The 24094-nt window shown below is 33.9% G+C and overlaps 1 protein-coding gene across 4 annotated transcripts in view; it reads right to left on the reverse strand.

The window, feature by feature from the left end:
* Positions 1-21795: 21795 nt before the first annotated feature.
* LRFN5 (leucine rich repeat and fibronectin type III domain containing 5) overlaps positions 21796-24094 on the reverse strand; it is a 270278-nt gene continuing 267979 nt past the window's right edge. For all 4 annotated transcript variants that reach the window (XM_084791182.1, XM_084791183.1, XM_084791180.1 and 1 more), the window contains one exon: positions 21796-22194. In XM_084791182.1, coding sequence (XP_084647308.1) covers positions 22177-22194 — 18 coding nt within the window. In that variant the 3' untranslated portion in view covers positions 21796-22176. The remainder of the gene's footprint in view (positions 22195-24094) is intronic.

Here is a 24094-nt window from a genome sequence, read left to right on the forward strand (position 1 = left end):
AGACAATTAAAGGAAATCAAAGGGATACAATTTGGAAAAGAAGAAGTCAAACTATCGCTATTCATGGATGATATGATAGTATACAAAAGTGACCCCAAAAATTCTACCAAGGAACTCCTACAGCTGAGAAACACCTTCAGCAAAGTGGTTGGATACAAAGTCAACTCAAAAAATCAGTAGCCCTCCTGTATACAAATGACAAACAGGCTGAGAAACAAGTTAGGGAAACTAAGCCCTTCACAATAGCCACAAATAATATAAAGCATCTTTGTGTAACTCTAACCAAAAAAGTGAAAATCTTGTATGAAAAACAAATTTCAAATCTCTGAAGAAAGAATCTGATGATTTCAGAAGATGGATAGATCTCTCATGTTCATATCTTGGAAGAATCAGCATAATAAAAGTTGCCATTTTACCAAGAGTAATCTACAGATTCAATGCAATTATCATCAAAATACCTACAGAATTTTTTTACCAAGCTTGAAAGATCAATTCTCAACTTCTTATGAAAAAGCAAAAATCCCAGAATAGCTAAAACAATCCTGTATAATAAAAGACCTACTGGAGGAATCTCCATCCCCTACCTCACATACTACTGAAATAGAAACAGGCTTTTTTGATGAATGGTATAGAATCTAGGATCCACATACCTATGGTCACTTGATTTTTGACAGAAAAGCCAAAGCCATACAAAGGAAAAGATAGCATCTACAACAAATGGTGCTGGTCTAACTTGATGTTTCCATGTAGAAAAATCCATATTTATCACCATGCACAAAACTAAATTCCAATTACATTGAAGACTTCACCATAAAATCAGACACACTAAATATGTTAGAAAAAAGTGGGGAAGAACCTTGGACTCATTGGCACAGGAGTGATCTTCCTGAACAGAAAGAACACCAACAGCTGAGGCTCTAAGGTCAGCATTAATACATGGGGCCTAATTAAACTGAAAAACTTCTCTAAGGCAAAGGACACTGTCAACTGAACAAAATGACAACTGAACAAAAATGACAAAATGGGAAAAGTACATCACCATCCTTATGTCTGACAAAGTGCTAATATCCAAAATATATAAAGAACTCAAGAAATTAAACATCACCAAACCAAATAATCAAATTAAAAAATGAAGTACAGACCTAAACATAAAATTCTCAACAAAGGAATACAGAATGGCTGAGAAACATTTAAAGAAATGCTTAACATCCTTAATCATCAGTGAAATGCAAACCAAAATGACTGAGATTCCATTTTATAATCTGTCAGAATGGCAGCATAGGCTTGTGAGGATGTGGAGAAAGGGGAACACTTCCCCACTGCTGTTGGGATTACAAACTTCTATAACCACTTTGGAAATCAATCTTTCACTGTCTCAGAAAATTGAGAATATTGCTACCTCAAGACTGAACAATTCCACTCCTGGTCATATACCCAAAAGATGCTCCACTATACAAGAACATTTGCTCAATTATGTTCTTAACAGCTTTATTCATAATATCGAGATTCTGAAAACAACCTACAGCTCCCTCAAGTGAATACTGGATAAAGAAACTCTGGTACAATGAAATACTAAATAGCTATCAAAAACAAGGAAATCTAGAAATTTGCAGGCAAATGGATGGAACTAGAAATGTTCATCCTAAGTGAGGAAATATAGACCCAGAATAAACATCTAGAACACACACATGGTCTATATTCATTTATAAGTGGATATTATCCCAACAGAGATGTACTCTGAGATACTCCACCCAGAGGGGGATGGGTACAGATACTTGAACTTGCAGCAGGACTCTGGGTTTGAGCTGCGAGTTGTATGGAAGAGATGGTGGATAGAAGGACTGGAGTAGGGAGGGGAGGGGAATTGTCAGGAGCTCTATTAGGAGACTGTCAGGGATGATGAACCTGGACCTAGGGGAGCCTGCATGCACTGAAACACCACCCAAGGACAGTGAACACAAAGGACCTGGACCCATTGTTCATCTGTAGCCAATGGTCAGCTCATTCTCCACATTGGTAAGTGGGGGCACTGCCTTTGTCAAGATCTCTGGTGCCTAGAATTGGTCACTTCTCCTTGATGGAGAGGGCCTTTTTTGAACTCCATGGAGGGGGATGCAGATGGTCTGGATGAGAACTTATAGGCTGAGGTCTAGGAGAGGGGAATAGATGAGAGGGGTGGAAAAGGAAGATAAGAGCAATAGTATTACAATCTGGATGTAATGTGAATAAATTATAATAAAAAAAAAAGAAAATGCAACCATGAAACAAGTTGAATTTTTAATTTTAATATCTAAAACAAAGACTTCAAACTAAAAGTAATCAGATGCTTTGAATCTCAGTTCATACTGTTCAAAAGGACAGTCTATCAAGGTGACATTATAATCCAAAACACATTCTCTCTCTCTCTCTCTCTCTCTCTCTCTCTCTCTCTCTCTCTCTCCATATATATATATATGGTACATATATATAATATGTACCTAATTTTATGAAAATAAATGATCTTTTTAAATGAATCTCCAGGTTAGTAACAATTTTAGATATAGTCATCAAGTTAAATACTTCACTAACAGTTTATAGGACATCCAGATAAATAGTTAAAAAAGAAATAAACAAAATCATGTACCAAATCTTCTCCCCAGACATCCACTATACCACCTAAATACTAGAGAATATACATTAGCCACAACAACCTATAAACTTTTATCTAAAATTGTCCACATATTGGGACAAAAACAGTCTAAACAAATACAAAAAATTGAATTACTTCCATGCACTCTTTCTGATCACAATAGGACAAAGTTACACACTAAAAGTAAATAAAACTCATAAAAATTTCTGTAAATTATACCCAGTCATTACAATTGAAAAATGTCCAATATCCCATCATGATAAAATCCTTGAGGAGACTGTATTTCTATTGGAGATTTCTTAATATAATAAAAGTTGATATCTATTTTCATGCTAAATGCAGAAAATTTCAAATTATTGCCTTTAATATCAGTAACAACCAAGTGTGCACTCTATCAACTCCTATCTATTATCATGTTTGTAGCCTTAGTTATAGCAATAAAACAGAGAATAATGGGAATAAAAATAGTAATTGAGTGATCAAAGTATCTTGTTTTTAGATAATATAATCTTATAAGGAAAATGTAAAGACTCCACACACATCGCCAGCCCCCAACAAAAACAAACATATAAACAAAAAAACCTCCAAGAGTTGAAAGACACACTTATAAAGTGGCAGGATCTAAAATGAGCAAGTAAAAATCAGTAGTTTGTCTACTTTATACTTATGACTAGCATGTTGAAAATCAGAAAAAATACTATTCATAATAGAAACACACACACACACACACACACACACACACACACACACACATGAGAGAGAGACAGAGACCGAGACAGAGACACACACAGACACAGAAACAGACACAGAAAAGACAGAGACAGAGACAGAAACAGAAATGGACAGAGAGGGTGAGAAATATAATATAACAAAATAATTGTGCAATGAAAACTTTAATATGTTTTGGAAAAAAACGTACAAAAGATAGACAAACTTAGCCATGAAATGTAAGAGAAAAGTAACATGAAATACAATTAATTTATAGCTCTTTAAATTACAGTTCATTAATTATTTCTTTTAAATTTTTAACAAAATTGTCAAAATACACACTTGAGAATAAATATATTCAACAAATTATGTTGACATGAAGAATAATAAGACTAAGTCTTTCCTTGTATATATGAGATACATAATTCATATATTGTTAGACAGGGAGACAAGAATGGAGAGAATGTGGGGGAGAGAGTGTTACGTGAGGACTTTTAAGTTAATGTGTTCAAACGACATTACATGAAATTATCAAAGACTTCATAAAATGTTCATAAGACTCACAGCATTTTGTTTATAGGTATAAGATCATTCAGAATGGTTTAACCTTTATGTGAAAGCAAAGAAATGATCCACATAATGCCCTTTTTTCTGGTTTACACATATACACTAAAACATACATATACCAGTAGCTGTATACACATGTTTCTATGCACATATATTAGAACAAGTATGTTCCATATTGTATTAAAGTATATATGGTAATGTGTTCCAATACACATGCAGTATTTATAACTATCATGAGTTGTTGTTCACAACAGACATAAATACATATATACTCATGTATTTATAATATATATATTTTAATTTTTACTAATTTATTCTTGTTACATCTCAATAAAAGGTGCTCTGGAGGAATCTCCATACCTGATCTCAAACTGTACTATAAAGCAATAGTAAATAAAACCACATGGTACTGGCACAGCAACAGGCTGGTTGATCAGTGGAATCAAATCAAAGACCCAGATATGAATCCACACACACAAATGTGGTACATTTACACAATGGAATACTACTCAGGTATTAAAGACAAGGAAATCCTGAAATTTCCAAGCAAATGGATGAAACTAGAAATGATCATCTTGAGAGAAGTAACTCAAGGGCAGAAAGACATACATGGTATATAATCGCTTAGAAATGAATATTACCCCATTATAGATGTCCTCTGAGAGACTACACTCAGTGAAAGAGCGGGGCAGATGTTGTGTCTCGATACTGGGTTCTGGATGGGCCTTGGAGAGTGGTATGGAAAGATCAAGAGGGTTCAGGAGCTTTACTAGGAGATCATCAAGGCTGGTGGATCTGCATCTAAGGAGTCAGAACAAACTGTTGCATCAACTTAGGAAAATGCATGCAGTAAACCTAGACCCCCTATTCAGATCTAGCCAATGGACAGCTCATTCTCCACAGTTGTTGGGGGACCGAGGACTGCCTCTGATATGCACTCTGATGACCCTGATTTGATTACTTCCCTGTGGTGGGGAGGCCAGGCAGGCACACAGAGGAAGGGAAATCAGGCTATCTGAATAAGATCTAATAGGCTGTGGTTATATGGTAGGGAAGGAGGTCCAGTTCTGTAAGTGGTCTATGGGAGGGGAATAGGGCTGCAGAAGAGGGAGAGATGGTGGGAATGGGATGATACAAGTGAGGGGATAACAAACAAGACGTAATCTGAATAAATTATCATAAATTGAAAAAAAGTACCTCCCTTATATTGTTATTAATTTAATGTCTTTATTCAGCACATATTAATTACCAACTGTGTGGCCATGCCCATGTTTCTCTTTACTCTGTTTAGTGATTTCTCTACCATGGTAAAATGAAACATTTAATGGATAAGTTAATGCTTCTTATTAAAAACCATATAAATTTTCTTGGTCCTTTTCTTTTTACTTTTAAGTAAACGACTTTGAACTTTTTTTCATGGGGAATAATAATAATAATAATAATAATAATAATAATAATAGTTATTATTATTATTTCAATTATTAAAAATTCCTTAAATACACATTTATATTATTACACATATATAATAAACTACTTACAGCAAGAAAAACCACAAAACAATCAGGAATTACATAAATGTTACATTTATAGTGTTTCAGCTTTTTGTATTTGGCAGCCTTGTAGAAAACATGTTTCCTGTCTTGGTGAGTCTAAAATTCTGAATGTAAAAAAATATCTGTCATATCTGGTCAGTATCAACATAAAACTTCTATCTAGACCTAAAATATCTTAACTCTTAAAGAACTAACTTTAATTGTAAAACTAATCTTGTTTTCAACCACATCAGAAACTTGAGAAGGAATAAAATTAATTACCTGAGTATACAGGGAGTAAAGGTCAACAGTTTCCCAAATAAAAAGATGACAAAGTTAATTGTTACTTAATCAAATCATGCTCATACCAATTATTACTCTATTTGTATCACAATAATACACATCCTATCTGTAACAGATAGATAAATAGATAGAGTCTTTAGAAAGATAAGGTAAAATAGTTAGATAACATCTTCAAAAACCTCAGAGACATACACAATATGGCCTTTAAAAATATTTTTATTACTTCAAAGATACATTTCAAATGTGTCAAATAAGCCACTGGGCAAAATGTCCTCATTTTGACCACAGACAGAATTCTGCTTAAAAATAGGTAAGCTTGGATGCAAGCAGCGCCAATGGCCAAACTCTAGCAAGACAAGGTAAGCAAGTCCTCAATAGTGCCTGCCTGACAAGTATTTCTCTTAGATATATTGGGCCAGAAGACTGAAGATGCTGCTCCAATACTATAGAAAATTTTGGGAGATGGTTAGACAGCAACTTTGGACTCTTAGCGTTAACTTCTAAGTACCTTATGTTGGTGAGAATTTGGATTTTGATTTAAAGTAAGATATATTCAATGGAGAAAAGCTTTTCTAAGATTGTTTCTGAAGTCTCCTGTATGTGGATATTTACTTCCCATCCATTCACACCTTAGCTAATTATAAGCAGTTTAATACTTCTAAATTAACATAACAGCTGTTTGTCTTCTTGGTTTGATTAATATTTGGTGACTAATGAGTAGGTTAAGTTAAATTCAGCCTACCACTGGGATCTAATCAATATACAGGTGTTGTTTGATCTAATTAAAAATAGCCCTTTTGACTACTTGGAAGTTTGACTAAACTTTTTACTGAATTTGTCAAAGACAAACTTCTTTATTCTAGTGCAGGCAAACTGTACAGTTTTTGCTATTCATATCTGGAGTGAGATTTACTGCTTGACAAGACAGCATTAAAAACTGAAGATGGTTTTATAATCATTAGTTTCAACTGTGTTACCACAATGCCCTTGAAAAAACACAGCTCTCTGCAGTTAATTCAGCAGACTATATCTATGTATGTCTTCCTTCAGACAAATTTGTTGAGCTGTCAGAGTATTGTCAAGAAACAGTTATCTAATTAGAATTAAGTTTCACTCAAGAGGAGGGAAATCATGTCTGGACTAGAAATCTACCCAACTTTCCAGTACTGTTGAGGTTATAGCCCTTAGGAAGAATATATTATCACCACTTTGATAGACCAGTATAAGTCTTTACTACATTCTAAATCTTACCTTTATACTACAGATAAGAGTAGTTACAACCACTCATGATGGATGCTTCTATTTACAGAATATGGAGACAATTACAGAAAACCACAACTAGTCACACTTCAGAGATGAAAGGGTAAAGGGGACCCCATACCCAATAGATACATCTTCACCACAATCCCTGCATCTATGACATAGGGAAGAGAGGCTAGAAAAATTCTAAGAGCTGTAATAACAAAAAGTCAGTGGAGAAGCAGCCTTATCTAATAGGCTGTACAAATGGGCAAAATATGGCAATATTATTAGACATTAAGATGGAAGAGAAAATTATGAAGGGGCCCTACCATAGACAAATAAATAACGGAAATGAATAAATGGGATAACAAATTAACCTCTCAGGAACCATCCCCTTATTGGTTATGCAGTACAAAGTGGTCATCCCTAAAACCATACACACACAAAGACCAAAAACAGACTCAAATTTTATTTTTACATTTGTGCACTCCCACCTCTCTCTCTTTCTCATATATATATATATATATATATATATATATATATATATATATATTGCCCTGGTTCTTTTCATTACTTTTAAATAAACTTTGAACTCTTAATGTTAACTATTAAGTACTTTATGTTGGTGAGAATTTGAATTTTGAATTCTGATTTGAAGTAAGATATAGTCAATGTAGAAAAACTATTCTAAGACTATCTCTGAACCAGTCTATTTGTGGACATTTACTTTATAGCTATATCTATCTATATCTATATCTATCTATCCATCTATCTATATCTATATCTATATCTCTATATCTCTCTATATATCTCTCTATATCTCTATATCTCTATCTCTCTCTCTCTCTCTCTCTCTATATATATATATATATATATATATAGAGAGAGAGAGAGAGAGAGAGAGAGAGAGCAGAGAAAGACAAACAGAAACAGAGAGAAAAGGGGGGAGAACAGTAATCAACAAACAAGAATTTCTCAATTTGAGAATTAATGGAAGGGCTGGAACAATGCTACCTTTGAGGGTCTGGAGAGAGAAAAGTAATAGGGGAAATTTATGTTATTCTATTTTAATTAATATGCATTAAAAATTTAAAAAATGGGGAAGAAGTACTGCAAGAGACAAAGACATAGAGGACACCACAAAGACATGGCCAACAGCATCAGCTAAGCAAAGACCGAAGTGGCAATCACAGATTCTATATATGTCTGAGCTAGGTCCTTTATATATATCTTAGAGTTGAGTAGCTTGGAGTTCTCGTAGTAGTCCTATCAGTGGTTTAGGAGTGAATCTTTTGCCTGCTCTTGTGATCCTTTCCCTCCTATTGGGTTGTCTCATCCAGCCTTGATATAAGGGGAGGTGCCTAGTCTAATTGAACCTTCTTATCCTATGTTCAGATAACACCCTATGAGGCCCTGCTCTATTCTGAAGGGACAAGGAAGAAGAGTGGATCTGAGGGAGAGAGGAAGTTGGTCCTAGAGACTGGGAGGAGTGGAGGGAGGGGAAACTGCAGTCAAGATGTAGTGAATGAGAAAATAATAATTGTAAAAGAAAATAGGAAGGGAGGAAGAAAGAAATAATGAAAGAGAGAGAGAGAGAGAGAGAGAGAGAGAGAGAGAGAGAGAGAGAGAGAAGAAGAAGAAGAAGAAGCCATGGTTGGAACTGAGAATTGAGAATTAAGATTCTGACATAGAGTTACTTCTCTTTTATTTCTATACATGGCTATCTATGAATACCAGAGACAATAAGGCACAGCCTTTCATATTTAGAACAATAGAAATAAATTATTTGAACATTCAATATCAAATAAGGCAATTATTTGTGTCCATATTAAAAGTTCTAAAAATGTACAACTTGGAACTAAAATAATTTTTCTATCTCATATTGCGTAGACTTTCCATCCAAACTGGGAAAAATAATGTTTCATCAACTATTTTTTAAAAGAAGCTAGGATATCTACTTCTTACACTGTGACCTAGTCTATTTTTGAAGAGAAAGGTCCAGCTGTAATTTAGTACTAAATGTACTTATAACTGATGGATTCTTAAATAATTTAGACCAAGTGTATTAGATAACCTAGCAGCAGAAACAGTTTATATTTGTTTGATGAAGAAGCTGTTGTTCTAATATGCCTAAATCCTGGCTTGAAACTCCAAATTCTAAACCATAATATATCAAGCTTTATAAATTATTTCTGGGGCACCATAAAAAGGTCATCAGAATATGTCTATATAGTTACATCCTGAGTCATAAGTCTTCAATTGTACTCTTCCTTATGTGAATAATTTTGTTTTTAACTTTGAGAAAATCAATCAAATAAATAATAGCCAAAGAGAACTAGCTCTGAATAGCATTTGATGATGCTATTCTGATGCATTTATATTTGAGCATTTGCTTGAGCCTAGTTTTAATCTCCATTCTGTAGCAGCATGTACTCTGGCAGGTTCACGGAACAAAATGTGTTCAAGAGTAAACAAAGTTCACAAACAGAGCGTCTGTGGCTACCTAACTGAATAACAAACCCAGATGGAAGAGACTCAGAGATACATGTGCAATTCACTACTAGGATTATCATAGTATCCTCTCTTGATGTGTAGTATGACTATGCAGTTGTCTTGTTAATGCTTCTTCACACTTGCCTTATATTTTTTTGACTATTAAAAAGCTAACTTTCATCAGAACATTTGTGTTTTATATCTTTTTAATATAAATTAATTTGATCATAGTGATAGACTCATAATTTCTTTCTTGTGATCCTTTCTTAATTTAGCTAATAGAGAGTTTTTTATCAGATTTCTATACCACATATGCTTAGGTTAAGTAAACAATCCTATATAAAAAACATCTATTTTCTTACTACAGTGCCTCCTTTCATGAATATTTGCTGTTCTGCTTTCTCTTTAGCATAGCTAGCTTTGGAGTCTCTTTCCCATTAGCTTTTAATGCCTATGGATATATATTGCTAGTGTTCTTTGCCTTACAGAAGCTTTTCTGTTTCCTTAGGTCCCAATTGTTAATTATTGACCTAAAAGCCTGAGCTATTGCTATTCTGTTCAGGAAATTGTCTTCTGTGCCAATTAGTTCATGGCTATTCCCCACTTTTTCTCCTAACCAATTTAGTGCTTCATTTTTTATTCATAAACTACTTTTGAGTATTTGCAAATATGTTAATTCACTATATTTGGTACATACAATTTTTTCTTATGCTTATAACCCTTACAGCTAAGTCACAAAAAATTGAAAATCAGTTAATTATAAGAAACATAATAATAAAAGTGTTGTAATGTAGTTAACAGCAAGAGTGCACTAATTAAGACAGAAAGCTGTTTATGGTATTTTACATCAATTTTAATATCTTAAGTTAGAGCCTTAAAATCTAAGTGAATTTACCTAGAGGTTAATAGTCTTCTTAAATGGTGCATTTAAATATATGTCATGGAATAAAGAGCAAGTCAATGTTGGAAAGAGGAAAGGAGAAAAATAGAATATAATTAGTAATGTCAAATCTAGATATTTCATTACCAAAATACTTTATATATATTATATATTTCATAGATTGTTGGAGGGAAGTACATGTGCCATGACCTACCTGTAAAGGTCAAGACTACGTTCTGGGGGCCATTCTATCCTCACTAGATTCTATGGATCAAATATTGGTCATTAGGTTTAGTGGCAATCACTTTTCTTGATAAACCACCTTGCTGGACAAAACTGATGTTTCTGAGAATTCAGATAACAACAGTTTTATTTACTTTCCAGTGATACCTGTTTGCTTATTAATTACCTAGAATTTTTTCTTCTCTTTGCAATCAGTTTTTGCAGACAAACTCCCATCAGCAGTAACTAATCATAATGGGTTACATGAATAGGTTGGAGTGGTATGATATTGTTGCCTTTTAATTGCAAAGTTTGGACTCTATTTGCTGACGATATAAAGGATTCAAATGTTATGTATTAAAGAATCATTATTGTTATTGAAACATTATTTAATCTCTATTCATAAAAGAAATAAAACAAAATAATTGAATGTTTTGAGTAAACAGAAGGGATGACTTCTGAACACTTTTTGGAAATTATGAATTTTAATCTGTTCTCTTTCTTTCTATCAAAGTCTTATAATAGTTAATTTTGACCATAAGTTTAGAGAGAATAAAATTGGAAACTGTAAGGAATACAAAAAAAATAATGACTATGTTATAATTTTCTCCTAAAAGTCTTTAATATGATTTTAATATATTTATCTTTTGAAGTTCCAAATAGTGTTGGGATCACTATAATTTGTATAACCATTGAGAATAACTTGATAATATATGAAGAGAATGTTTAATTTACTACTATATTGGAATTATATTATTAAACAGAATCAAATTCTCAAATAACATTTCAAATTTCTAAGAAAATACTTTTTTCATGGTCTCTGCTGCGCAAATCCCACATACTGAGTTTAGTCTCTAGATCCCAAAGTGGAGTGAGTAGAGTTTCTCAAAAGTTGTCCTTTGGCATGTTCTTGCCACCATACAGACACACACACACACACACACACACACACACACACACACACACACATACACACACACCTTATACATGTAAACATAATAATAGAAAATAAATTAAATAGAACAAAATTTAAAACATTTTTTCACAATAAGGCAACATTTCGTGCCAAAAAAATCTTGGCTGACATTTAAAAATAATATTTGTAGCTTAGCAAAATTTTCTAAATTCTCAGTTAATTAACAGGATAAAAGAGAAAATCCAGTTTAATAGAAATAATTTCAACATTTTCAAAAACATATTCTCCATTGTACAGCAATTGGAAAGATTTGAAAGAAACTATTTAATTTAAGTAACAAAATGAAGAAATTACTATCTGTAAGAGGCATGCCATTAGCCTGACATTCACATCCATACAGCAAAATGAATTAAAAGCCTTTGACCTGAAATGGTTAGATGCAGGCTACACTGAACTTGCACAGTATATAAAATTTCCTGAAAACAGAAACAAACAAATAATCACAAAAACCTCAAATTGGACTCTTTTCTGCAACCCCAAAAATTATTGTAGAGTATTTGTTGTAACTAAAATTATGAGAAAAAAAATTTAACCAAAGGACTTCCTGATAGGTCCCATCTGCTGTTTGGGAAGGTCATCATCATAGACTTAGGGCATAGTTTCTGCAAAGGCACACGAAGAGCAGTCAGGAGGAAAGGAAACACTGCCTTGCCAGCCCATCAACTCTGAGCTGGGTGGTGGTGGTGCACGTCTTTAATTCCAGCATTCGGGAGGCAGAGGCAGGCAGATTACTGGGAGTTCGAGGCCAGCCTGGTCTACAAAGTGAGTATAGCACAGCCAAAGCTACACAGAGGAACCCTGTCATGGAAAATCAAAAATCAAAAACAAAAACAAAATAAACAAAAAACAAAACAAAAAAACATACAGCCCACATTGCCCTCAAGCATGCGACTAAGAAAGACTAGCACTGAACTCCTGATGCTGCTGCTTCTCTGTAGCCCATAGCAATGATCACTGTCTCTCAGGCCTCAGGTGCCTGCAGTCATCAAGAGCTATAGGAATACTTTTATACCTGACATTCTTTAGTACTCTCGGTCTTATCCCTTATTTTTTGGTACTACACTCAGATGTGTATGGTCACATATAATCAGAAGTTTCCATTGGTGTCTTGTACATTAATTACTATCATACATATTGTTAAGATGATATGAAAAGTTTACGCTTATATATTTTTATTCTCATCTAAACAAGGCCTTTGTGTCTGGGGCCATCGTCTTCTATTTTTAATTTGTTCACTTTACATTCAGATTGTAGATTCCTCCACCTCTACCTCCCAGTACCACCATCCCTGCTTCATAACCCTTCCCTTCCTCCCCTAGTCCTTAGAAAAGGGAGCACTCTTTCCCCCAAATCTGACTTTAGCCTATCAGGTCTCATCTGGACTGCCTGTATCTTCTTCCTCTGTGGCCTGGCAAGGCTGCCCCACCAGGGAGAAGTGATCACAGTTTGGGGTCCAGATTCCATTTCAGAAGTAGTCCCTACTCCCCAAATTATGGGACCCACAAGAAGACCGTGGTGTCTATGTAGTACATCTGAGCAGAGGGTCTAGGTCCTCACCATGCATGGTCCTTGGTTGGTGCATCAGTCTCTGTAACACCCCCTCCACTGCCCAGATTTGTTGTGGAACCATCATTTTTATATGATATTCATAACACTGGTTTGGAATGAGCATGTCTTAGATATTTGAAACTCATTTATTATCTACTTCATCTATTTGAAAAGGAAGTTTGATAAATACATTGTTTTAAAACCTATACATTGAATAAATGTAAGCTTATTGGATAAGAAAATGCAGGTCGATTGATAAATTTTTCATCATATCACATCTTCTTTCAATTTCTCAGCTGTTACCATCATCAAATCAGAGCTTTGTCCTGTCCTTACCTGACTCCACATTCTTAATCCTTCATTTATTCATTCTGTGTACAGCTATTATTGCAATGTATTTATGTAGCACACATTATTACTTGTCTCATATAACCAATGCACCACTGAATATTGAAAAAGTACCAGAGCTTAGTGCAAAATCTCTAGGGATATGAATTCCAAATAAAATACACAGTTCTGTAAATATCACCAATGTCAATGAGGTTCAGTGCTATGTCATGCAGCTTTGAGATGAAGTGCTGAAATATATTAACTCAAACTAGGACCATATCACCAACCTTGTTGTTTTATGAACGTAGTCATCAGTTGGATATGTTATTACATCTTACTTACCTTAAGAACCATCACTGTGTGAATTCTTTTTATGTCTCTTAGTGAGCCCTTTGTTTGGTTTGTATTCCACTTCTAGGTTCAGGCTCTTGAATTTCCATAGTAACTATGTTTGGACAAAAATATCTCCATGCTTTTTCACTAGTCAGCAGTATTTGAACTGTCCCTGAATAAATTGTTTCTACATCACTTGTTAGGAAATGCCAACCCAGGACATTAAATGCTAAACAAATAGTGGATAAAGTAAAAAATTTTAATGGTCTGAGGCTAATTTAAATGTTACTATAATAATGCAAACGATGTCTGTTGGTGGTTGGAAGTTCTATGGAACACCTTCCTAAGTCATTGCTTTCAGAAATTCATTCAAATAAAACTGTTCCCAAACATATTCAATTAACAATGTTCATTCCTAAATTTTTAAGGAAAGTATATAGAGGGATATTAAGCCACCAGCATGGCTGCTCTGATCACATCCAAAGACCTTTTAGGTCTGTGTGACCCAGCTGTGTTGCTTTTAGTACACACATTTAATCCCAAACAACAAAGGTACATCTAATTGAGAAGCAGAAATATTTGACAGAGTAGGATATTCCCAGCTCTAATAAAAGCAGAGAGAAAAGAGAGGCGACTTAAGAGAGAGCAGCATAAGGGAAGAGAGAGGGACAGAGAGAGAGAGAGAGAGAGAGAGAGAGAGAGAGAGAGAGAGAGAGAGAGAGAGAGAGAGAGAGAGATGAGGGAGAGATTTACCAGGAAAGTTATACAGAGACAGGTTGCTGAGAGAAAGAAGGAACTTGGAATGCATTGCCAAGGTAAGTATGAGGCTAAAAAGAAAAATTCAGTCAGAAGCAGATAGAACCCAATTTGAATCAGTCAGACTGAAGAGAAGTTAGAGGCAGAACAGTTGAGTTGAACCAACCAGTTAGGAGTCCAGAAAGAACTACAAAGGGTGAGCTTATACCTCAAAGCAGTAAGTCTTGGAGGTTAAATACATTCTAGGCTTAGGTTAGTATCCAGAAGCAGTAAGCCATAGAGACAACAATTATTTCAGAGGGGTAAAAGAAACATTCACCAAATATAAAGTAGCATGATTGGCATTTTTTCTTAATTTTATAGGAAAACTTGGACCCATTAATTTTTAAATATTTTTCCTGAACAACTAATCATCTCAAAACCTTAGAGACACAAAATATCAAGCCAAGCACAGTTTTTGAATTGTCTCTGATGTTTCTTTTTTTATAAATATATAAATCACAACAATGATAAATCTGAAAACACTTCCAAAGAGCTCCATGAATATATTAGCTACACTAATATACAGAAATGATTACTGGTTAAAAGTGTATAAATAAATTTCCTTATTAAAATTGTGAGTGATGTAGCAATGCAGATATATTTGCATTTTTATGCCTTTGAAGACACTGAATTTTAATCTTTCTGTAGTTTTTGGGGTTATTTATAGCCATATACCGCTATTTATAACCTGTCTTAGCAACACAAATAAGGAAAATTCTTTATTTGAGTGTGATCGGTTTGTAATGGGTTAATTTTAGAATGACTGTTATTGTTGTAGTTAATAAGACTCAAAAGAACATTGGGCATTAAGGTTTTGAAGTAAGTTTCAAATAGGAAAAAAATGAAGTAATGAAATCTACAAACAAACACGAAGACAAGCTAATTATGGGTGAGAATTTGCACAAAAGGAAAGTCCTTTAGCAATTTTACACATAGAAAAAAGATCCTGAACCCAAATTTATTGGATTAGCAAGTGTTACAACCGTAAAAATGTGTAGCAGCATATGTCACTTTTTGGCTTACAGGTTTATGTTCCATTATATAATACTTATAAAATGCTATTTACTCTAACATGCAGTGGTGTTAGCCGAATGTGGAGGTGAGCAGGTTAGCTTTAACTCTCCCAGTGCATATCAAAGGAAACTAAGACAGTCCTATTCAGTGCACCCAGATCTCTGGAAAACAGTCAAAGGTTTACATCTACTAAATAGATGCTGAAGGGAGAAAACTTGAGGTTACAGGATATCAGGAGGGCGTTTTCAGTTGTTGTTTCTCCAACTCCTACTTGCACAACAGAAATATTGAAGTAGCATCAGCCTCTGCACCCATCCGCAGCACAAACTCTTCCCGACTCTGAGCTGGGTCAGTAGACCTCACACCTGCATTATAGTGCCTGTCTCTCCTAATCTGTTTGGCAACTACCTGAAGGAATGTGGTTAAATAATCACCTTGGTTTGGTCAGAGATGTGACAGACACTGCTTGCTTTAAACTACAACAGGGAAACCAATAACTTTACGATGTTTGGAGCGAGATTATACTAAAACAGTCTCAATCTAGGGGAGAAATACTTTACAATTTACAACATTCAAAGTTATGTATATATTCAAAGCAATTCAGGATTTCTTTTCACAAAATCAAATAAAAGTGTTTATGTTTGCTCTCATCAATCATTTCAAGAGTAAATTCAAATCTCCAATAAAAACCAGATAAAGACAGAAGAAAACAAAAACAAACAATTACAGAAACAAAAAAGGCCACATCTTTGTCCAGTGTTTAAAAAACCAAATAGATATTTCATTGGAAACAAAGAACAAAAAGAGAATGTGAGGCTGGTGAGCTCATACCAGGGGACCTAGACATTGAGTGAAGATGGCTAAAGGAGAAAATGAACACTATAATTGATGGAATGGGCACTTAATCTAGAAAGCATAGTCGTTACTAAATTACCTGGACAAAAATAAAGCCTAAAAACACCCAAAACAAATATTGGCAGAGTAAAAGGACAAATAAGCAGTTCTACAATAAAAGTTGAATGTTTTTCATATGACACAGTAAATAATCTAAAATTCCCAAACAATGGAAACCAAAACACAATGGATCCACTGGTGAATTCTAACAAATAGAAAGTAAGAAATTATTCTTCATTCATTCTGTGGTCCCATATCACCGCAAGAACAAAAACGGATGGAGATACTAGAGAAACAGAAAAGTAGACAGAAGTATATTTTACACCTAAGCCAAAATCCTGAAAAGACTAGCAAGTCAAAGTGAGCTTAGTTTTTGAAGTATAGGCCAAAATGGCTATGGAAATACTATTCTAGAATTGCCAAGGCAAGTGAAGATTAGGGAAATCTATCAATGTAATATATTAAGTTAGTATACTTGTAAAAATATAAAAATATGCACAATCATCTTATTTGAGTAAAATGATATTTGTAAATCTAACATAATCTTATGTTAACAACAGTTGTATAGTAACAAAGGGACCTTTCTTAATGTATAGACAAATTGTGTGAAACCTGGAGATCAAATCATATTCATTATGAGAGGTTGAAAGTCTATCTCTAGTAGCAGAGATTGGAGGGCAGAGATGTCCATTTTTACTATTGCTGCTTTAATTCGGTGAAATTAGATAGAAAAAGAAATCAAAAGCACTCATACTGAAAAGGAGAAAAATATCTCCATGTATGGATGACAACATTTTGTATGTAGAACGTTCCAGAATATACACCAAAAATTACAAGATCTGGTGAAATTTCATTAAGCCAAGTCATGAGATACACAACTAGTACTTAATATAACAATAAAATACCATTGAAAGAAATTAAGAATGTTATTGGCAACAGGGAAAACATGGCATGTTCATGACTTGGCATCCTTGGTGATGTTAATCTTGATATTATACTTCACAATCTCAGGTTTCCTAGAATCTCTTTAAATTTTCAACAGAAATTTCTGTTTAAGGGAAATAAAAAATCCAACGATAAAATAAATGTTTAATTTCAATATTTTGAAATGATGAAAATCCTATTGATAACGAAGGGGAAAATAAGAGAATATGGTGCACTTCCACATTCTCTTCCCATGATAACTAAGCCTTTTTACTTGTAGAACCGTGGTACTCTCACAAGTTAAATATGAGGTCTAGTGGAAAGCAGCAAAGATGCCAGGCATAATCCATTAGTGATGATCAATTGATCTTCGGCAACAATAAATGGTAAGTAAAAGAACAATTAACGGTGTATTCTGATTGTGCTGGCATCACTGGATTCCTACAGAAAAAAGGAAAAATGGATATCGACTTCACACCCTGTACATATTGCTTTAAATCAAGTAGTGAAAATGTAAAAAAATAAACTTTCTTGTCTCAGAGAATACATTATTTAATTAACACTTAACTTAAAAGCAATAATACAAAGAATATATATACTGACCTCAAAATTCAATCCCCATAACCCATATGGTAAAAAGAAAAACTGACTCCCAACTTTGACTTTGACCTCAGCACACATGCTATGGCATGCATATACACACCCTAAAAATTAAATGAATATAATAAAACATTTTGACAAAAGTGTGGTGTAAAACACTCCACAATATGGGAGAAAAGTAAAAATCATAAATCCAACAATAGACATATAAATACCACGTTCAATAGAATATATATGTATTCACGTAAAACCTACCTCTGCACCTGCCTCCCTCCAAAAGACAAATTCTCCAATTTGAAGGAGGGAAAATAATTGACTTGGTAGTTCATCAGAAGAGATACAAAAGGTCCAATAAATATATCAAAGAGCAATAACATCACTAGATATCTAGAGAATGCTAATAAAATTCAATGGAAATACATAATTGCTATAAAACATTTCAATAAATGATAGTATTTATGATGTTGAACCCCTAAGATTACATTGGGTAATGACATTGTACCTATCTTATTTTTGTAAGTATATATGTTTTAACTCATTACAATGAAAAGTCACCTAATGAAACATTTCTACAGGTGTACTATTATGATTAAGCATCTGCTGACTGTAACAGACCTACTTGAAAATTACAAATGTGGAAAAATAAGTTACATGTATTGCTTAGGGGAAAGTAAACCAATTTAGGTGTAGTGGGCATCAATACATCAATTTACTGTAAAATGATAAAAAGGAAAATGGATCAAAACGTAACCTAATCGCTCAACAGCCAAACTCAAATGCAAATGCAAATAACTGAAAACTGAGAATTAAATGATACTTGGATATCAATATATATTTTGACATAATTAACAGTACCCAAAGAGTGAAAAGTATGTGTCCGTAATAAAGAATGTTTGGAACCAACGATTAATGGTAATGTTATTTATGCTTCAATGTAAATTAACCATACATTTTGGTAATTGGAATAAGCTAGGTACAAAAGGACAAATATTACATTACCTTGATTGCATGAAATTTCTACATTAGACAAATTCACAGTGAGTAAAGGTTGATGAATGAGTTAATGAGGAGCTAGGGAGGGAGACATTAGCATCATGCTACATGAACAGAATTTACATGTAGGGTTGAAAACAACCTGTGAATGCAGTTAACACAGCTGACATATATTGAATTGGTCACAATGTCACGTATAGTGTTAAATATGTGTTCTACAATAAGAACATTCTTCAAATGCAGAGCAAAACACTTCCCCACAGTCATACTTGCATGTACAATAGAGCTCTCCTATGTTTGAGACCTTTGACTCTAATTGAACTTAATAGATTTTTGTCACTAAGACAGTCAATGTATTTTGAATATGATATTTCATCAGTATATCTAAAATTCCTAGTACAAATATGATTTTGAAATAAAAAATGATAAATATATTGTTGGATGAACTGAAAGATAAGTGAAACACAAAAATAAAATAATCTGAGTATCCAAGTATATTCTGAAAAATAACCAGGTTTCAAAACATTCTACGTAAATAGTGAATATTTTTACAAGAAATTGAAAATCAAAATTACTGTAAAATATGACTATCACTTACAAAACTAAAAGTAATAATTCAAATTACTTGAACCTGATTTATGTTATTCTTTTTGACCAGCATTATACTTTATTAGTCTTTCTCAGTGCTTCAGATTATGATTACAAAAAATTATACATTTATAGTTTGAACAATAGTTTTAACTTTGCCATGCAATTCATAAACTCTGATGTTGAGCAGGGATAACACTCCTTGTCATAACTCCAATTCATGTGCTTGCTATGTTTTATAAAATTTGTATAAGATGCTACCTAAGAGTTTCTGTCAGCATCCACACCTGGGACAGTTTATTACACAAATAATTGCAAAATAACCTAGAAATAAAAAAATAGAAATGAAATCTGTCTGTGCTCGTTAATTTTATAGCTAACATTTGTTTCCACTTAGATTATTTATTTACTTGAATTATAACATAATGGAGTGAATTTATTGTCCCCACTTACCTACAAATTGTTTTGTTATGTTCATAGAGAACTTTGTGGTTGACCATGAATTGCACTTAGTTCTATGTTTATGTTCTCTTGTGTATCCTTAATATAGGATAGTTTGGATCCTGGGAGATAGGGTGAAGGTGTCTGCCACCATCTCTGATTATATGAATTCAAACTCCATGGTATATATGATAGAAGGAGAAAACCTACTCATACAAGTTGTCCCCTCAATTCCACAGGCATGCCATGGTATACACATATCCACACTACATGCACATGTACATGTGAACAAAGTAAATATGTAAAGTATATTAAACTTTAAAAATATATTCGTGTATATCATTGCATGAAACTTAATTATTGCATACCTCAAGACCCATATACTGAGATTCTTCTTAATAATTATTGTCTTATGTAAACATTATGATTGCTGAATACAAATATAAGTCCAAGATTTTTTATTTTTGGAGATTCAGAGTAAGAAATTAAAATAATTTTTATTCTAACACACTAAAACTGTACTCTATAGAAAACAATGTTATGGTGTTTTTCTTTTAAAAACAAAAACAAAAACAGAACAAAAAAAGCAAATGAGAACTAGGTGACAGGTCAGGCTGCAAACACTAGTTACATATTACCACTAAGGGAACCAGAGCCCATGGAGTAAGGGCGCAAATGGGACCGTCTCCAACATAGGCCTTGATACACTGCTCTGGGCTCTGGACAGTGTAATACCACGGTCCCTGATGTTAGCACTTTGGAGGCGAAAAAAAATATGCTAGAAGTCTTCTGTGCCAGTGTTTGCTGTTTAGTATACATTTCTTCATCATAATCATTTGTGTACACACACACACACACACACACACACACACACTTTTCCAAGGAATTAAATTTGTCACCAAACATAATTAAGCAAAATTCCAACTTCAGAAATCATCACCAAAACTCAACTCAAGCATTTTCCATTTCAACCACATATTTGTCATGTCCTTGAAATGTGTGCAAGTGTTGTTATCTAGTGTAGCAGGCCCCTGTTTTCAGTGCAACTACTATGTTGGTCCAGGAAAACAAATAGAATCTACATTTGTTAAAAAAAAATGAGTTAAATAGTGATAAGAAATACTACTTCAGTTCACTATCCTTATATCTCATACCAGACTAGGACAGTTCATATCCATTTTCAAATATTGCTCAAATAATTATGAGAGGTTAGGATAAGAAGAAGAACAGAAATTGCTTCTGATGCTTCAGCCCAAGATGTACTGTAAAAGGCTAAGGTTGGACACCTTCTGATGTGGCTTTATTCTCATTTGTAAGCATAAACATATCACATCTCTACGTATTCTGGTGTTAACGTACATGTGTACTCTGAAATTTTGAAATGTTGGAGAAAAAGAGCTTGACCAAGACATATAGGCCTGAAAAAGTTACTAAATTTTACCATTTTTGCTCTTTAGGATACCAAACCAATGTACATTATTAGTAACCTCCTCATTCTTCTCAGTTTTTGATGGTCCCTGAGGAGAGAGACAATCCTCCCCATTTTGTATCTTAAACGAAGAATACAGCTGCTACTAGTGAGTTGAAACAGTGGTGCTCTCCTCCTTTAGACATAGGTACACCCTAGAGAAAAAGTTGTTCTCCTACTACTAAGCAACTTGGAATTCCTTATAGTTTTCACCTCTTAGATATAAAAGAAATTTATTATTAAAACATATAATTTTTTTTATAAAAATCACAACACCATGCAAGCTTGAAGCAAAAGATATTCCCCCCAAATAAGGCAATGTGCAAGTTGTGTCATAGTAAAACATTTATTTGTTAAAGTGATATAGATTATTCAAGATTCTACAGTCTGTTAAATCATGGATGGCAATGTAGGATGGATTGATACAGAACTTGATGCCAATGAAGGCTTCGTTCTCTTTCCTTTCTTAAAAAAAATATTTGTAGATCAGAAGAAAAAAATTTGGTTTTAAAAGGGGATGAACCATGGTGTGAGGGAGCCAGTTTCACCGCATCAGAGACGTCATCACTTTGGCTCCCAAGCGCAATTCCTTCTAGTTTAATAATCCGCCATTGTGAACTGATACATTTTCAAATTTTATCCAGTAAAAATATCAAGGGCAACTGTTCTCAGGAGAGAGGAAAGCGGTGCTCTTCATATGGACTCCAGCCTCTGCAAATAAAAGAAAGGAAAGGAGGAAGAAAACACACAAACCAGTAAGAATATTATGCAGAAATTCTAAAACTTTTGAGCTTTGAAACCCAGGCCAAAGAATACTGACACAATATATAGGATATAACAGAGATACCCATATCAATATTGAAGATAGTATGGGATTATTTGAAAGTTAGCGAATATGTAAAAATAATCATTTTAAAAACAGATCTAAGTGCAGAAAGCTTCCATATTTTTTTGACTCAAACTTAACTGGTAGGCAAGAACTTTCTTTTACTTAATTGCCCCAAAACCTTGCAGGAAAAAATTAAATAATATATGCCTCTGTTGTTTTTTTTAAATAGGCATCTTCAATCACATTTCTTCAGTATTTCTAAAACTTACATGATCACTGTGCTTTACATTCTGCAGAAAGATTTGTGTTATGAAAATTTAGTGAGATTCAGTTGTACCCTTAATGATGACAAAGAATATTGTTCTTTTTCACTAATTAGTCAAATTTAAGTAGAAACTAAGCACTTATTTTGAGGCTGCTATAAGCTAGTATAAACCATGTTATACTTGCTCTGAGCACACACACACATAAACACAGATAAATCCTACACATTTTGTTGTTTTCAGTAGAGAAGTCATTCTTCAAACTGTCACTCACAGCACTTTAGTATCAAAGTACACAAGTCCACTCACTTCTGTATACACTGCTCCTTTCTTACATGCTAACACAGGCATCCTTTCTCTTACTGGGCTACTTTTAAGGATACAATTCTTTGTCAATTATTCCAACTGCTCTACTTATCATCACAAAATTTATGAATGACTCCACTTCTCTCCTTTGAGTCATGTTGTGTGAGTATATCCTTATAATCTTATTACACAATAATTGTATGTAATCCATTTACATATTTTAGGCCCCCTGTACTTCCATGTTTATTCAGAAATCCATAAAAATGAATGAACGAAGAAACAAAAACCAGAATAAGACATTTTGTAGAATACAATTCTGTTTAAAACACACTATAATGTGATAAAAAAATTAAAATCCCCTTGGGAGACGATGCTTCAGTGTTGAAGTCCTGAGGCTGCTGCTAGCTGTGGATTTGTGCTCAAAGACTACTCTCTGTGCTGTGGCCCTTTATACGCAAACAACAGAGAACTGAAAGGGGGCATGTGAGAAAGGGTGAGGCTCCCAGACTGCTCAGAAGAGCATCACCTTTGCTCCTGCTGACCACTGTGGAAATGACAAACCTGAAATAGCCAATATAACGTGTGTTCCAAGAATACGTACAAGAAGGTCAAACAGGAACTTAAATTCTCATATATAAACAGAATGAGAACTGGAATGCGATTTTGACACTAATTTGATAAACGTTTTACTATTTGCATGTAAATTTCTTGGCAATGATTGTAGAAAAGACAGAACAGAAAAACTGCAAATGAAGTATTTCTATGACATTAAGGTATTAGTTTTTATATCTTAAAATATTTTAAAATTCATCATCAGGAATTTTAAAGACTGATGTATTCCATCCTTTTTCCCCTTCACTCACCTGCAAAACATACCCTAAAACAGGAATTTCATAGTGAGAGACAGATCTACACGATATCATGGGTTGTTGTAATAGGTGTTGGTGGTAGATAATAGCTTACATACATTTATATTTTGCTTTAATTACATGTTCAAGTTATCTATTAAGAGCAGTAAAGTCAGTGTGATGAAAAGTCATTGTTAATATTTTTATGAATTTATCACATTGGCATAATTTTACTTTGTGTAGCTGTACACACACACACATACGCACACGCACGCACACACACACACACACACACACACACACACACACACACACACACACACACACACACGTCCAAAATAAGGGCAAAGGCTAACTTCTAATTC

This window comes from Acomys minous, assembly GCF_964271855.1.
Source record: "Acomys minous genome assembly, chromosome: 8".
Classification (NCBI taxonomy): domain Eukaryota; kingdom Metazoa; phylum Chordata; class Mammalia; order Rodentia; family Muridae; genus Acomys; species Acomys minous.